Genomic DNA, 18,369 nt, shown 5'->3' on the forward strand with positions numbered 1-18,369 from the left:
TTGCTAGTATTTTGTTGAGGAATTTTATGTCTATGTTCATCAGTGAGATTGGCCTGTAATTTTATTTTTTTGGTGATATCTTTGTCTTGTTATCAGGGTGATGTTGGTATCATGGAAGGAGTTTGGAAGTATTTCTTACTCTGCAATTTTTGGGAATAGTTTAAGAAGGATTGGCATTAATTCTTCTTTTAATGTTTGATAGAATTCTTCTGTGAAGCTATCTGGTCCTAGGCTTTCATTTGTTGGGAGTTTATAAATCATAGATTCAGTTTCAGTATTTGTAACTGATCTATGAATATTTTCTATTTCTTCCTAGTTCAGTCTTAGGCGATTGTACCTTAGAATTTTTCCATTTCTTCTAGATTGTTCAGTTAATTGGCATCTGGCTGCCTGTAGTATTTTTCTGTATCTATTAATATGACAATATTTTTTGTTCTTCAGTTTGTTAACTTTGAACTGTGGTGTTGGAGAAGACCCTTGAGAGCCCCTTGGACTGCAAGGAAATCCAACGAGTCCATCCTATAAGGAAATTGAATATTCTTTGGAAGGACTGAAGCTGAAACTCCAATACTTTGGCCACCTGATGTGAAGAACTGACTCATTTGAAAAGACCCTGATGCTGGGAAAGATAGAAGGCAAGAGGAGAAAGGGATGACAGAGGATGAGATGGCTAGATGGCATCACTGACTTGATGGACATGAGTTTGAATGAACTCCAGGAGTTGGTGATGGACAGGGAGGCCTGGCGTGCTGCAGTTCATGGGGCTGCCAAGAGTCGGACACGGCTGAGCGACTGAACTGAACTGAAGGTTAGGTTGTTTGAGATTTCTTGTTTCCTGAGATAAACTTGTATAGCTATAAACGTCTTAGAGCTGTTTTCTGCATCTTACAGGTTTCTGAAATTTTTATTTTGAAATATTTACTTATTAGACTGCACCAGGTCTTAGTTGCGGCATGCAAGATCGCTAGCTGTGGTGTGTGGTGTCTCTCAGCTGTGGTGTGCAAACTCTAAGTTTCAGCATGTGGAATCCAGTTCCCCGACCAGGGATCAAACCCAGGCCCTCTGCTTGGGGAGCATGCAATCATAGTGGACCACTGGGGAAGCCCGTCATTGGTTTTGGATTATCGGGTTTCATTTTCATTTGTCTCTAGGTATTGTTTAATTTTCTCTTTATTTCTTCAGTGACCCACTGGTTGTTCAGTTGCATAGTAGTAACTTCCACATATTTGTTTTTTGCATTTTTTAAATTGTAGCTGATTCTTAATCTCACAAAATTGTGGTCAGAAAAGGTGCTTGATAAAATTTTCAATTTTCTTAAATTTACCAAGGCTTTGTGTTCCACCATGCGATCTATGCTGGAAAATGTTCCATATGTACTTGAAAATTGTGTATTCTGCTGCTTTCAGATGGAATGCTCTATGAACATTAATTAAGCCTATATGGTCTAATGTATCATTCAAAGCCTGTGTTTCCTTTTTCTGCCTGATCTATTGATGTGAGGAGTTAAAGTCCCCCACTATAAATGTGGTAGTGTCAATTTTTCCTTTCATGTATGTTAATATTTGTCTTAAGCATTGAGGTACTCCTATATTGGTGCATATATATTCACAATTATTATGTATTCTTCTTGGGTTGATCCCTTGATAATAATGTCATGTCCTTGTCTCTTTAGCAGTCTTTAAATTGTTTTATCTGATATGAGTATTGCTATTCCAGTTTCCTTTTGATTTCATTTGCATGGAATAACTTTCCATCCCCTCACTTTCAGTCTGCAGGTGTTCCTAAATCTGAAGTGGATCTCTTGTAGACAGCATACACTGGGTCTCCTTTAAAAAAAAAAAATCAATTCAGGCAGTCTGTGTGTTGGTTGGGGCATTTAATCTCTCTACATTTAATGTAATTACCTATATATAGTTGCCATGTTGTTGTTTTACTGCTTTGTATATTTTTGTAGGTCTTTTTATCTTCTCTTCCTCTTTTGTTCTCTTCTCTTGTGATTTGATGATTAATGTTGTGTTTGGGTTATCTTTCTTTTTTGTGTATCTATTGTAGATTTTTGGTTTGATTACCACAAGGTTTTGATATAGCAGTACGTATGTATGTGTGTATATATAGACACAAATACATATATATAAATATATATATAATTTGGTATATATATATTTATATATATAAATAAAAAATTTGGTTCAAGTTGATCTCTCAATTTCAAACATCATGCCTTTGCACTCTCCTCCTCTCATGATTCCTGGTTTTGATACATTTGTGTGTTGATGATTTCCTGCTTTTACTATATGTTTGCCTTTACTGGTGAGCTTTCCCGTTTTGTAATTTTCTTGTTTCTAGCTGTGGCCTTTTCCTTTCCACCTAGAAAAGTTCCTTTAGCATTTGTTATACAGTTGGTTTGGTGGTGATGAATTCTAGCTTTTGCTTGTTTGTAAACATTTTGATTTCAGCTCTTAACTTTCAATTAACCTTGCATTCCTACAGCAGGGTGCACTCTGTAGATCAGGGTAACTGTAGACCTGCCCTGGTCTCAACTGTTACAAACCTTTTTGGCTCATAACCTTGAAACATCATAATCTATGGCCCTTTCGTTAAGTAAGACACTGCTGCTTCTCATTTGCTGACAGCACTCAGTGTAGTTAGGTAACGTAACTCCCGTCCAGTTTTACTGAGACGTAACTTGGACTGCAAGGAGATCCAACCAGTCCACTCTGAAGGAGATCAGCCCTGGGATTTCTTTGGAAGGAATGATGCTAAAGCTGAAACTCCAGTACTTTGGCCACCTCATGCGAAGAGTTGACTCATTGGAAAAGACTGTGACGCTGGGAGGGATTGGGGGCAGGAGGAGAAGAGGACGACAGAGGATGAGATGGCTGGATGGCATCACTGACTCGATGGATGTGAGTCTGAGTGAATTTCAGGAGTTGGTGATAGACAGGGAGGCCTGGCGTGCTGTGATTCATGGGGTCACAAAGAGTCGGACACGACTGAGCGACTGATCTGATCTGAACTGATGTACAGCGCTGTGTAAGTTCCCATGCTAACCACCTTATTTTTAGCAGTCCTTCCTACTCAAAAGGCATGTCCCTTTCCATAGGGCCAATTCCTCTACCCTGACATCTGCAGAAGGCACTGAAAGTGAACCAAAAAACAGATGGTCCTGCAAATCTAGTCCATAACGCCAAGGTTATGAGATCAAAGCCCAAGGACAGCTGATGACAGGATGTTAGCGGGGCTCTGAGCGGCAGCCATGCAACAATTTCCTTGCTCTCTTTCTCCAGCTGGTGGAACACTCCTAATCACTTCTGGTTGGTGGCTGCCAGATTAGAATTGGATTTTGCTCATTATTTAAAAAAAATTTTAATGTAGCTCATTTATGATGTTGTGTTAATTTCTGCTGTACAGCAGACTGATTCTGTTTTATAGTCATATTCTTTTCCACTATGGTTTATCCCAGGAATATTGAATATAGCTCACTGTACTATGTAGTAGAACCTTGTTGTTTATCCATCCTATATATAATAGTTTGCATCTGTTAACCCCATGCTCCCAGTCCTTCCCTTCCCACCCCACCCCTACGGCAACCACCAATGTGTTCTCTATGTTTGTGAGTCTGTCTCTGTTTTGTAGGTCTTTTAAAGTTCTTAATATGCCTCAATTTATCTTTAACAGACCCAATCTTTACACTGATTTTTAGTGCTCCGAGTCAGTCCAATGTCATGGTTTTAAAATAAGAAGAAGGAAAGAATACAAAAAGACAAAAAGAAGAGGAAAAGAGAAGGCAATGTACATAGGGAGGAGGAGGACAGTTTACAGGAGGACCTCGGAAGTCAGGATGAGGCTCCAGAAAACAAGCATTCAAGAGGAAATAAACATCAGACATCAGAGAGTGAAAAGTTCCCCACAAGGCAACTGCTAGTAACTGGGAACAGCTCCAGAAGACTCTCAGCAATATTTTAAACCACTTACGTTTCTCCCAAAGTGTATTTTTCTGTTACAAAAAGGCAAAATCCCTAGCTCTTTAACAGGGGCAGCATTCAAATGAGCTGAGATAAAATTATGTTCTTAAATTTGTCTCTGGGCACGTAAGCATATTCAAAGCACCGAAGGAGTAACAACTTCAACTGCCTTCTCAGATGACGTTTTTACAATCAAAATGCATGAATTGTAACACACGATCTCTTAGGTTAGAACTATGCTTCCCATCAAAGGCACACACTTGAGGCCCGTGCTTTGAGAAAGAAGTTTTTGTCACTTGAAAGAGGTACTGAATTTCTGTCCGTGGAGACTCCAGGTCCTCCATGATAAAGGCCACGTGAGGAAAACATGATGATCACCTTGAACCTGACCACCACCACTGCCACTAGTGAAAAACTGACAATGTCACAAGGGAAGTCCTAACTGGTCATGGTTCCAAAGGAACCATTTGCCATCCTTCTAATCATATTTGATGCCATTTTAAATAAAACTCTACCATTTGATTCTTAAATGCAGGCAGGCTAACAGGATATAACTACATTACCTTGTCATACATTCCCTGCTTTCAGTTCATGTTTTTTCGTGATTTAACTTTCCCCTTTTGAAGAGAAAAGGGCTGGGGACCCTGCAGGCTCAGCACCACCAACAGTGGCTGGCACGTGGTTGGCACTTTTGAATTAAAAGTAGAATGACTGTTATTTTATCATTTGTTCATTATATATTATATCCTTGTGTTTCTGTCCCCCAAACTTAGCCTATCACACTGTTACTAAAGAGAGATCATCCATATAACATTTATTTAAAACAAATAAATGGAAAAAATTCACTTTAAAGAATCAGTTATTCCATATGTTCAAGTGAATATGTTTTATTAAATGCATACTATAATAATATCTTTCTATAGTATGTGAGTATACATAATAAATTAAAAGGTATATATTTATTAAATATAGATATAATACCAGAACATGATTATTTCAGATGAGAAAATCAAAATAAACCCATTTTTAAGTCTCTTTTGGTCACTCCAAATGGATATTTGCTCATAAAAAAATACACGGATTTGTTTTTTTTCCCTGGGGAAAAAAATTAATTCCATAGCAATGTAGTTAAGGGACATATTTTATTTCATAGCTTTTCCGCAAGCAAACTTGCTTTGATACAAAATGAGTTCAATGGTACAGGCGCTACTGTCCACTCAAGCAAAAGAAAACCTCACATTTAGATGAATGTACTTTATGATGATACTCTTACAGGATACTAGGTCTCAGGTCCAGGTGGCCTCTGGCCTCGGGCGAAGCCATGGGCGCAGAAATGCACAAGAGTCTGGGAGTCTCAGAACATGGGAAGGCGCGGAAAGGAACCTCCTGTGAGTTCTGTCAGCAGGAGGATAAGAACCGCGGTGGGTGTGTCTGTCTCTCTGCCCCCCATCTTGCAGTTTACACTGACATCATCTCGGAACAGATCCCTGGGGGTGTCTGTTGGCTTTTCGGGGTTTCCAGAGAAGCAGGGGCATGTCATGAGGTATCCTTCACGTTAGCGCCCAGTGGAGGGCTGGCTGCCGGGAGGCTGTGGACTTACCTTCAGGTACCGTGTGCTCAGTGTAGGAACCTCTGTGCCTGTCAAACACTCTCTCCCGCCTCACAGAGGGTGTGAGTCCAACCCCAGACTATCTGACCCAAAATCATACAGAGGAAAGAAAAAGACAAATACACAAATAAGGCCATCTGCAGAATTTTTAAACTCACCTCTTGCAATATTTCACAATAATCTCTACATCATATGTTACATCTCTCAGACTTAAATAGTAAAGGCTTCAGGAAGGGCCGTGGCGGAACCAACTGCACTATCTCTTGGAGGACTTGTCCAATTTGCTGGCAGGTGATTTCCTCTGGGGCGTGGGGATTTTGGAAGGCTTGGCTCCAGGCGGCCGAGAACCTGCTCGGGGCGTAGGCCTGTGTGTTGGGGGGACAGTCTCCACGTCGGAGCACGCGGACTGGATCTCCGAGATGTCGAAGTCCGAGGCGTCACTGCCACGGCGGCTGCTGGCCCGGCTGCCGGCTTTGCTGCCGGCCCGGCTCCCGGGTCGGCTCGGCGTCCTCCTGGGATCTGAGGAGAGAGAGGGCAGAGACGGGTCACCCTGCCTCCTGCGCCCCCTGCCACCGGTTCTCGAAGCTCAACACCACGTTCAATCTCAGCCAGTCTGCTGGACACCCAGGAGGTGCTCAGGCAATACCTGTGGGTTTTATGGCCTTGCTGCAACCCTTAAGTGGATGAAATACACAAAAAGCTGGATACACACACAAAGTGGAGGTTGGGGGCCATCCCACTTAAACAGGAATCCCACTGACTGGACACAGATGGAAGGATTAGACATATTGAACTGGAGACTATGTTTTCCCAAGTGTGGCAGGTCTGCCCTCTGGATGTGGGCAGCGCAAATGCACAGCTCGCACTTGGTGAAAGTTTTACCTGCAGAGAAGGAATTCAAAGCAGAGGGGAATGGAAGACAAAAAACTTTGTTTCAAGAAGCTTCAGGCTTGCTATAAAGGAAGCTGAGCGCCAAAGAATCGCTGCTTTTGAACTGTGGTGTTGGAAAAGACTCTTGAGAGTCCCTTGAACCACAAGGAAATCCAACCAGTCCTTCCTAAAGGAGATCAGTCCTTGAGTGTTCATTGGAAGGACTGATGTTGAAGCTCAAACTCCAATACTTTGGCCACCTGATGCGAAGAACTGATTCAACGGAAAATCCCTGAGGCTGGGAAAGATTGAAGGCGGGAGGAGAAGGCGACGAGAGAGGATGAGATGGTTGGATGGCATCACCGACTCAACAGACATGAGTTTAAGTAAACTCCGGGAGTTGGTGATGGACAGGGAGGCCTGGTGTGATGTGGTCCACGGGGTTGCAAAGAGTTGGACATGACTGAGTGACTGAACTGAACTGAACTGAACTGAGGCTTGCTGTGCTCAGGACCCTTGAGTCAGAACCAGAGTAGTTGGGCTCTTCCAACCACCCAAAACAGCCTAGCACAATTATCAAGCAGCAAAGGAGGCCAGACCTTCTGGCCTGAAAGGGTAGATCCTGTTGTAGCTTTTCTTTGATTTCACAGTCACTCTCTCATCTTTCTCTGGTACTTTCTGAAAGAGAATTTTTGAGTCTCTTATTCCCCTTGGCTCATTGATCCCCTACCTTATATGGATGACTGGGACCACCTGTCATTTCAGAAGCACGCAGCAGCATCAGTTCGTCTTCCCTGACTAGGAAGAAACGGGACTCTCACCTTTAGAACACATCAGGGAGGAAACACCCCAGACTCACCGGCAAACTGGGTCCGCACTCTGGCAGCTGCGGTGGTGATCAAGCCGCTGTCCTCCCCGGAGTGGAAGCCTTTCCCTGACAAGTATCCCGGAAGTCGGAGCTTGCTTCCCTGTATCGGCGTCCCCTGTGGTTAAGCAGGGAAAAGACGTTTCAGACACTGCGTTTGTCCCATAATCCTCCACCGACGCCGCTTCGCAGGCTGTGGGAACCCTCCGCTGACACTTGGGAGGTGGAGGCGAGAGCCTACCGGTTAACAAGGCACTGGGTTCCCACCTACTAACTTCTTGTTCTCTCCCTGCATTCAGAGGGAACCCTCTAAAGGAGATGAGTCCATGTCGGAGAGAAGATATGAAAATGGAGGCAACAAACTGTGAGTATGTTAGTATCTCTCAGACAGTCAGTGAATATCACAGAGTTCAGAGTTCAGCCAAAAAAAGAGGATGGTGATTGCATGGTACAGAGAGAAGATGGGGCTCTGAAAAATTGTGTTTGGATTATCTGCTGCTTGCAAGGCTTTTAGGGACCAAGACAGAAATAAACAGAACAGAAAGAAAATAAGAAATGCTTAGACAGCCATCATTTAAACAAACAAAATGGCCCTCAAAAGTGACATTTTATTAATTTGTAAGACATCACTTTTATCCCTTGGCCCTATCACTTTCTATGGTCCTTACACACAAGATACCTTACACCATTTTGGGATATTCTCTTAAAATTCTTATAAGCTTTCAAGCAATCACAGCTATGAAATTTTTATTATAAGTCTAAAATCACTGCACTTTTTCTTCATCACGACAACATTTTGAAAATTCTCCCAAAGTTAAAAAAAGAAAAAACAAATCTCCTGAGAAGTATAAGGATATTGCATCCCTCAATGAGCTCACAGTCAGGGAGCTGTTTGGAGGAAATAAATCTATATAATTATATGTGCTTTTTAAAATTAGTTTTCCTTTATCAAATACTGTTAAATGCTTAATAAAGCATATGTAAGACCTCCTGATACATCAGACTTGCAATTTGTTAATATTAGTGATATTCATAATTCATTTACATACTCTCTATACATTTAAGTATAGAATGTAAATAGAATTCATATACATAGATTACTTGAGTGTTCAAAATATTATCACACATCTAACCACAACCAATCCTCACACTTACCTAATCACTTTTTCACAATCATGAAAAGGAGGGCTTGAGGAGGGCAGTAACTTCCCCAAATGAAGTCTCACAGCTCTGCTTCAGCTAAACCCCTAACTTAGAATCTCAGCAACGCGAGCGAGACTGAGGACTCGCAGGTGGTGAAACATATTATGCGAGGTGACAGTTCCTGCCCCCAAAACACCAAAAGCACTCGTCAGCTGCCTTGACGCGCTTGATTTTATGATCACAAAGCTACTCCGTCCTCTGAAAGACCCCTCCACGGAAGGATCCTGTTGTTTTGTCTCATGAGGCTACTTGAAATCATACCTAGTTTTCTATTACCTAAAGACTTTAATTTGGGTGGGGGGGTGGTTTCCACTTTTTAAAAACTTGAACTAACAGAGTAGCACAGCCCTAAATATTTATTTTTTTTAATTTTTATTTTATTTTTAAACTTTACAATATTGTATTAGTTTTGCCAAATATCGAAATGAATCCACCACAGGTATACCTGTGTTCCCCATCCTGAACCCTTCTCCCTCTTCCCTCCCCATACCCTCCCTCTGGGTCGTCCCAGTGCACCAGCCCCAAGCATCCAGTATCGTGCATCGAACCTGGACTGGCAACTCGTTTCATACATGATATTATACATGTTTCAATGCCATTCTCCCAAATCTCCCCACCCTCTCCCTCTCCCACAGAGTCCATAAGACTGATCTATACATCAGTGTCTCTTTTGCTGTCTCGTACACAGGGTTATTGTTACCATCTTTCTAAATTCCATTTATATGCGTTAGTATACTGTATTGGTGTTTTTCTTTCTGGCTTACTTCACTCTGTATAATAGGCTCCAGTTTCATCCACCTCATTAGAACTGATTCAAATGTATTCTTTTTAATGGCTGAGTAATACTCCATTGTGTATATGTACCACAGCTTTCTTATCCATTCATCAGCCCTAAATATTTAAAACAAACGTCTCACGTAAGGTTCCCTCCTCTGCTTTCAGTTCTGGCCACAACAGATCCATCAGAAGTGACACCTCAAGACAGAACATGTGATACTAAACCACATCGCTCACTCAGGGGAAGGGAGAGGGATGAGGGGCTGGGGATGAGGACTGGTTTGTGCCTGATTCTACCTCCATCAGCAATTTCCATTTACATTATTCCAATCTCAGGAGGGCAATGATATTTCCCCTGCCTGCCTCTCATTATGGGTGTGAGGGTTAAATAATACGTAAGAAAGAGTTTTGGAAAAGCATAAAAGGCTTTCGAGTGGTACTAAGTTACTTGCATCCAAGAGTCCTTGCCTTTAATATGAAATGCCTCCTTGGTTTCAGAAGAGTTATTTAGAGATTCTCTCCCACCCAATTCTTGTGATTCTGGTCAAATATGTGCCTATGTTTATCATTTTACAGAGAAGTTTCTTTAAAAGACATATGGTTGACTTCCAGTTGAAGATAAATGATCTGATATAGGAGTTAATCTTGGCAAATCTTATATCACCTAAATATCTTATCCCCACAGAGCATGTCATTTAAAAAAGAGCACACTGACTAAAAATCACCAAGTCTAATAAAGACACACCTTTTGAGAAAGAGAGATAACTTTGTGCCTACCTGCGCCCCTGACCTCCGGCACTGACGACTAAAAGGCTACGTCCCAACCACCCAGTGTTCTTGGACAGACGTAAACATACCAGAGTCAGAAGGACCTTGCCCAGAGAGAACACTCAATCCACATTCTTTTAAGTGATTCTCTTGCAAATGACACTGCCTTTCACTCTCTCCCAAAAAGGATTACAGTATTTCTTGCTGAAATTACGTCTAGAAGCAGAAGGATACCAACAGCTTGAAAAGAAACTGGACTCAGGTCTGGGTATAGTCTCCTGTACTTCACTCTCCCAGGGGAGAAAAGCAAAAGTAAGTATGAGCAAGAGAACAAAAAGCAAAAGCGATCAAGAGCCCGCAGTGGTGGCAAGGTTAAGGAGCTACAAGCCGTCTTTTCTGTTGACCCCTTACTCTCGTGTCTGCCTAGAAATGCCGGGTTGAGACTTATTACACAGAAGTCTTTAAAAAGACACAGTATTGTCAAAAGTGCAGTTATCAAGGGGGAGGTGCAGCAGGGCTAGTAGGTGATAGTCAGTTAAAGGCAGCTGTTAGGCTGGATCTGGGGCCTTACGATACCTCTGGAGATGACACAGGAAAGTCAGGGCACTCAGCTGGTTTACAGGGAGTTGACACCTTGCTGTTTGTCAGCCAGGGTTTACCATAATTGCGTGTTAAAGGATGGAGAATCTGTATGGAACAATGGCAAATCAAATGTGAAGGATGGCAGATAAAAAGCAAAGCCATGGAAAGAGAGATTCACAGCTACTCATTTTGCAGTAAGAATGATCGTCATTAAAAACAAATGGAAAGGTCTGATGGCAAATCATACACACCAAAAACATGAATGAAGCTTTAAAAAGAAAATGCAGCCTAAAAAGTATCAAAGTCTCCAAACAGATTGTCTCTATATGGGCCACAAGGCAAAGGCATACCAAAAAAAAAAATACACACACATCCATACACATATATTTAATCCTGCATCTTCCATATTGTGATAAGGGACACATCTGGAGAAAGCTGGTCCTGCAAATTCTAGGAACCCCAAACACTGAAAAGCAGACTCTAGCACAGCAGTCCCCAACCTTTTTTGGCACCAGGGATTGGTCTGGGGATGATTCAAGAGCATTACATGAATTGCATACTTTATTCCTATTTATTATTATAGCAGCTTCACCACAGAACATCAGACATTAGATCCCAGAGGCTGGGACTGCTGCTCTAGACGGGGAGTGTGGAGGAGAAGAGAACACGTCCTACCTTGGGTGTGCTGCTGGCGGGGACCTGCGGGGAGGCGGCCTGGCCGGCCTGGCTGGACACGGACGTGGACCGGTTGGGCGAGGCCGCCCGGGATGAGGGCCTGGATCTCCGGCCCCGCGGCCGGAAGGCAGCCATGCCCTGAGTGGCTCCATCCGCCAAGATGAACTTCTCCCGCAGCTCCATGTTCGTCCTTCCTTTAGCTGGATGGTGGAACAGGTGAGAAGGCACACACACAAGAAAGGAAGGGAAAAAAAAAAAGAGGGGCTCAGTATGTGAGGGGAAAAATCGCCACCGGGCACCACAGACCACGTGGAGGATTGCAAGAACACCTTTTTGCCATGCCAACTCCAACTCAGCATCACAAAAAGTCAAATGCATTCCTTTACAATGCATTCCTTTTGGATACAAGTAAGTTGGGGGAAGATAAAAATAAAAGTGTGCTTATTCTAACACTAGACACCAGAGCAAGAGGAACCACTATTAAAGAGAGAGTCAGCATGAAAATGACAAGCTCATGCTCAAATACCGTTAATCCACCCGCTACTGATGCCTGCAGTGTTTCCCTATGCCATCCCCACCCCAAGGGGACCAGGGAGGCAGGGACTATGGCTTTTGTCGGTACTACTGAGGCCAGGAGATTGAGACCAATATTTCACCATCAGGATTAATTGAACAGTTATACAGAATGAGAGATGGGTTATTAATCATGATGACAACACATAAACTTTCGGGTTTTTCACTTTCAAGAAGGCGGCTGGTATTTTTATTTTATGCCTTAAACACCTGGTTTTACAACATGCAAAATAACAAACGCCAGACCGCAGGATCTGGGAGGTCATCTGTAATTCAACACTCAGACCAACGCATGTGCACGCGCTCTTGAGGCGCCGCCAGAGCCTCGCGCGTGGGGCATTGGCCTGTGTTTGATCACAGACACAACCCCTGCATCTGCAACACTGGAAGGGCGTCCAATGTCGAGAGTTTCAATTTGGAAGCACCAGCTCAGTTGGATGTGAGTTAAGCCATACGTGATGGATGAAGCGCGTTATTTGAAAACAAACAACGAAAGCAAGAATGTCAAAGGAGGAAAGAGGAGAGGCCAGAGGGGAGAGGCAAAGAGAGGGGTCGCCAACCTATAGTAGGCTGAGTAGTAGTGATTGAAGAGTTTGATTCCGAGCGTAACATTTTACTCCCATGATGATGAACTAGAAGAAATGACACAGGATACCAATCACATTCAAGAGAACTGTTAGCAGAAGAAGAAACACAGCACAGTGGTCGACTACACCAAGGTTGCTCAGGTCGGGCCTTGGTGCACAGTTTAGAAGAGAAGCACGCACAGGGCTGACTCGGGAGGAAAATCGCACCTGAAGACCCTGCCCCAGGCAAGCTGCCTTTCTCAGGCAACCGCACGGAGCACTCTGCCTTCTCCCTTGTTTCACAAGCCGAGCTGTGCTACCTTAGGCTGCACTGTTTCCAAAATACAGAACAAAAGGGCGCCTTTGCTTTTACTTCACTCCTTCAGGCGTCATCACCCACGGTGGCCAGCAGGGAGGCCCGCGGACTGGCCGCCTGAGCCCAGTCCCACCCGCCTGAGCGCTATGGAGCAGTGTGTGTGCGTCTTCTTAGGGCGCTGATCTGTAACTTCAAAATTCAGAGTCAAATCAGGAGCTTATTGTTTAAAAATTTTTTTCAATACTGCTTTCCTCACCTCCCCCTAATTTCAGAAACACTTTTGCTTTCAAACTTCTCCTGTACACTATCTTCAATCTTCATCACTCGGTTTTCTTTCCTCTTACTTTGCTTTTCAATGACAGAGGAAATCCTGTCCTTGGCTGGTAGAATCGCTCATTCTGAAAACTGCAGATGGCGGGGTGTCTCATACAGAAAAATACATTCTAGTGTTTCCCATCCCACAGTCTCCTAGCTATCCAGGAGAAGTGGAAAAGAAAAAAAAAAAAAAAAAACAAGAGCGAGGAACACAGTTTACATGACTGCCCCAAGTTCTTTGGGAACTTCAGGCTGACAGACCAATGTGAACATTCATCATATTGGGCTGGCCAAAAAAGTTCATTTGGGTTTTTCCGTAATGTCTCATGGGCAAACCCAAGAGAACTTTTTAGCCAACCTAATAATATATGACCAAAATGAGCCTCAGTAAGTTATTTTTAGCTAACTTTTTAAAAAACGTTTGACTTTATGTACTGGGAGTATAGTTTTACTTGATATACTGGAGCAGAGCTGATGAACAATGCTGTGATAGTTTCAGGTGTACCCCAGTATGTTTTTGATGCTGGAAAATAACACAGGATGGACATACTTGCACGGGGTGACTACCCTGACGGTAAGCGTCTCCTTACCCCTGCAAGGGTCGTTTTTCACCAGGAACTCATCGAGCGCCATCCATCCACCTCCAACGCGAACCATCACAGTGCTGCGCAGGATGCGGACGAGCCGGAGTTGCTGGGAGTCTCCAAACTGGGAAGGGAAAGAAAGAAGACCCTCTAATTGTCCAGAGTAAATCTCAACCAAGGCAGGAAGTGCGATCTGCTATAAGCAACCAACTCTAACTTCTTGCTTAGTTCGCAGCGATTAGTAAAATCTCAGAGAGGGGTTTGTCATGATCTGCGTTAGACGGCTGCATGCTGATTTAGCCCAGAGGAAATAGGGTGAAAAAAGATGACGAAGGTTATCACATGTAATCCTGAAGCTTTCTTCTAAAAATGATTTTTCTCTCTTACGACAGAAACAACATTAGTAAGAAAGTAGTTGAAAAATGTTTCTAGAGAGTAAACACAGCCATGAAAATAAGCACTGATCCAGTCTCCTGGGGGTTGCAGGAGGTTAACATGATCCTAAAGAAAATTTAATAAACTCTGATTCTTCTTCATGAAAACTTCATCTTATACCTAAAGCTGTTGGAAATCTGTGGCAGAAATGTTCATAAACTCATCTGCTTTCTCTAAGCAATTCTGACTTAGCAAAAGAGACAATAAATGATCATGACTAATAAAAATTTCACAGTTAAATAAAATTTCTGCATCACTAATGATCTGGTAGGCTAATTTGTTAAAGGCTGGATTAACATGCCATTTTAGATTACTGTCATATTGGACAGACACTGACATATTAGGAATGATACAGCTTTTAAATCTGAAAGGCTTTCTTTAAAGCTATATGCATCAAAATTGCTGACACTGAGAAGCATTTGTCTTTTCCTGCTCTTTCAGTGGATCTCCGATCACTCAGATATGCTACAAATTCTTCAACTCTTGAATATACAAGTAGACTGCAAGCAGTTTCTGATCATAAGGTTGATTTACTATGAAAGCCCATGAGAAATGATTTTATACCCTTAAATCATTTCTAACAAGCTCATGACCAACTTACAAAAACCACCAGACTGAATTTCATGGTTGCCAACCTGGCGGATACCATAGCAAAATCAACAGTCAAGTTGACATAAAGAGCTTCTTTTTAAGGCAGGGAACATACAATTGTGACTATTTGTCTGGGCTCATGAAAGATAAATAGAAAAACTTGAAGTAGAAACAATTTGCTGCTTTTCATAAATTTTAACGCTGAGTTTCAGGAAGAGAACACTAGAACAAAGCCAACCATCCCAGACCCTGAAACTCAGAAGGATCCAGGAAGTATGTAAAATGTACCAGTGGGACTCAAGATAGTCACATCAAACCTTTTTACATTGCTTTTTCTAAAATGGTTTTTAAGCCTTGAGATTTCAACTCTCCTGTAACTGAACCTGCTAGTGAATTGTAAATTAAAATTTAAAAATCAAAACACATATTTGTTAGAAAAAATTTGGTGCTGCTAATAAGCAAAGGAAAAGGAGGGGATTCAAAGAAAATTACCCTTAAGGAACCAGATAATCAGACCATACATACACTTTTGGTCCAAGATTACACTGAAAACAAGCTTTAAGGATATAGGTAAATATTTATATCACATATAAATAATATAAAGTATTTATTTTATAGGGATGATATTTCAATTTATTTCCATCATACTAAATATGAATAAGTTTAAATTTTGAGATGGCATTCTCTGACAGGTACCAATGTCTTTAGAATTTCCCTGATTTTTTTCAACAGCTAAATTGAAGGGAAAAATACATAATGTTGTTGTTTGTATTTTCAGTGACTTAAACCTTTGGGGTCATTTCATCCTTTCCAAAAATAAAAGATGCTGTCACAATTACTAACTTAGAAAATAACAAGAAAGGGAAAGTAACTTCTTATGCAAACCAATGGAAGGTTTCAAAACATCTATTCAAAATGACTTTAAAATGTTATTTGAAAAAATAATTTGCTTGCAAGTAAATGATACTTGGTAATTTGAAACTTAAGATCTAATCTGACTTAGAAACTGAGGAGGAGAGTAGTATCTGTAGATATGGCCAGATCCCCTGGAGGAGGGCACGGCAGTCCACTGCAGTATCCTTGCCGGGAGGATCCCATGGACAGAGGAGCCTGCTGGGCTGTCGTCTGCAAGGTGGCGTAGAGTCAGACACTACTGAAGCAACTGGGCACACACAAATGGTCAGGTGTCACAAACAGCATGCCTGCTTTCAAAAGCACAGAGTTAAAAAAACTCTCCTTGTTTAAATTGAAATATGATTTCTCTTGTCTTTAGTTATAAAATGCTGATCTTGGTCAGTCTATTCTGACTTAAATCTGAGGGCAAAATGGCATAAGCACGGCTAGGATTTCGTGCAAGTCACAAGAGAAACAGTTCCTCACAGGGATTTGTATCATTTAGGACCGTCAGAGCGACGCTTTACTCAGAATGCAAAGCCCGAACTCGATGGACCAGGGCACACGGATGGCGGCTGCTCTGGAGACAACCATCACTGAGGCCGAGCGCCGTGCTGACCACTCTGAGCTGTCCCCCCAGGTCACTGCCAGAGGCTGGCCCTATTCTCACTGCCCTCATCAGAGCAACCTCCTCCTCAACGGCCAAGCACCAACAAGACCGCACGGAGACTGTGAGCAGTCAAGTTTGTGCTGCGATGAGCAGTTGCATGTGACAGGTGGGAACAGCATTATCAAAGATAGGGCTGAAAATTGCACTCAACACTGTGCCTAGCCAGACTACAACTGATTATCTGGTGTGCTTGAAGGTAATCTCCTCATTTGAGACACAAAGCAGAAAGGAGTCCTGGATCGAGGACCCTTATAGCGTTGACAGAAACACCACGCCAACCAACAATGTAGCCGCTAGGGGGACAGCATGGGAAAGACGGGCCAGGGCAAGCTTTAATGACTATGAATTAAAGTTAAAAAAAAACCATTGGGAACTGGAGAATACATTCCACTGGTTTATACCTGATTTCCCAGGAAGAACTGATAAAAAAATGAAAAATGGAAGAAAGACACAATTAGTTCAATAGGAAACTTTTCATATGACTCCAGAAAACACACACACACACCCTCTCTCTCTCACACTTTGGGATTCTGGATATAGTATCTAGTTTAGAGATGTGCAGGTACCCATTTTTCCCAACTTCAAACCAAATAATCAGAAAATTTTCTATGCAAGTTTTTTGGAAAGTCTTTGGGTTTCAAATTTAAGGTAAAAATTCAAACATATACTGGGTTGGCTAAAAAGTTCATTTGGGTTTTTCGGTGCCATCGTCTGGAAAAATGTGAACAAGCTTTTTGGCCAGCCCAATAGATGAATGTTTTTCAATGTAGAAATACAAAAACAAAATGAATACTGTTTTATTTATAAGTAACAGACTATAGGAGGGAAACCCAGCACATTTCCTATCTAGCTACTACAAATAAGAGATGTTCCAAAAAAAGAGAAAAAAATGATAGAGGAAGTGTGACTAAGTCACAAGTGCTTTCAAGTAATTGTTTTGAAAGAAGGTGAACTGAATTATTGAGATTTAAATTAAAAAAAAAAATTTCTGCATCAGAGGACAACACTGCCTCTTTCTCACGTTTATAAAAACGAGTCAACATTTTAACTTTGCTTCCTGGCTTGGAATAGTTTTGTTACTGAAGGTATGAAAACTTACCTCTGATCATAATAAAATAGATTATAAAGTAATATGAAGCAACCTAAATATACAAGATGTGTTTTCCTCTGAATATTTTTCTCCTTGAATAGACATCCTGTACATGTCAAAGATACGTCCTAATATACAACAAGCTACCTTTATATCATTTAAAGTTACAAAAGCTGGAATTTCACATACCAGTACCCTTTGATAGATGGTAAAAATAAGCCATTAGCACTCCTGGGAAGCAATGCAGATCACATTTTTAATTCTCATCCTTTAAGCGGACCGCACAGCTATTTTGGAAACTTACCCTGTATTTGTTATCTCCAATCTGTTCAACCTGGAATCGTTTTGCACATTTGCACTTAGCTACCTGCCTTGTCACCTGCCAAAAGCAATGATAAAATAGTCACTCTAATGTTAATATTACATCGTGGCATCCTTAAAACCGTTATGTAACAACGAAACGTGGAAATAAAGCTGCAGCATCAATCGTGCAGGTATCTGGGCAGAACATGAGGTGACCTCTGCATGCAGTATAAGGTAAGCAGTACCTCATCTTCGATTTTGTCAGCATCAGTGATGGGTTTGTATGCATCCTTATTTGGGTGAAGGGCAGCTACAAATTCATAGTAGTCGATGTACCCGTCTCCATCTCTGTCGAAGATGTCTGCAACTGCACTCATCTCCAGGCGGCTGGTAGGGAACTCTTAACAGTTTCAAAACAATAGTAAGTAGCATTATTGAGAGAATCACTGACAAAGGAAACTGCAAGATATTTAAGGTGCAATCATAATAATGTGATATATGTACACTGTGGAGGGATTCCTCTCATCTAGTTAACACATCCATCACCTAACATATTTATCTTTTGCACTTTTTTTTTTGGTAAGAGTAAGTTTCACTCTTTCAGCAAATTCCAATCTATACATGTTATCAATCATAGTCACCATGTCATATATATATATATGTATATGTACATATATATGTGTATGTTATACATATATAACCAAACCTATTTATATAT

At 41.7% G+C, this 18,369-nt stretch overlaps 1 protein-coding gene across 30 annotated transcripts in view; it reads right to left on the reverse strand.

Moving 5' to 3' along the window:
* Positions 1 to 4,836: 4,836 nt before the first annotated feature.
* Positions 4,837 to 18,369, reverse strand: part of DST (dystonin) — a 513,843-nt gene continuing 500,310 nt past the window's right edge. For 17 of the 30 annotated variants that reach the window (XM_045163440.1, XM_045163433.1, XM_045163438.1 and 14 more), the window contains 9 exons: positions 17,897 to 18,051; positions 17,653 to 17,727; positions 16,660 to 16,677; positions 13,675 to 13,792; positions 12,448 to 12,519; positions 11,315 to 11,514; positions 10,634 to 10,744; positions 7,304 to 7,427; positions 4,837 to 6,093 (listed from right to left, as the gene is read on the reverse strand). In XM_045163440.1, coding sequence (XP_045019375.1) covers positions 5,831 to 6,093; positions 7,304 to 7,427; positions 10,634 to 10,744; positions 11,315 to 11,514; positions 12,448 to 12,519; positions 13,675 to 13,792; positions 16,660 to 16,677; positions 17,653 to 17,727; positions 17,897 to 18,051 — 1,136 coding nt within the window. In that variant the 3' untranslated portion in view covers positions 4,837 to 5,830. The remainder of the gene's footprint in view (positions 6,094 to 7,303; positions 7,428 to 10,633; positions 10,745 to 11,314; positions 11,515 to 12,447; positions 12,520 to 13,674; positions 13,793 to 16,659; positions 16,678 to 17,652; positions 17,728 to 17,896; positions 18,052 to 18,369) is intronic. The other 13 variants (XM_045163436.1, XM_045163446.1, XM_045163445.1 and 10 more) reach the window with 4 other exon arrangements.

This window comes from Bubalus bubalis, chromosome 2, assembly GCF_019923935.1.
Source record: "Bubalus bubalis isolate 160015118507 breed Murrah chromosome 2, NDDB_SH_1, whole genome shotgun sequence".
NCBI lineage: Eukaryota > Metazoa > Chordata > Mammalia > Artiodactyla > Bovidae > Bubalus > Bubalus bubalis.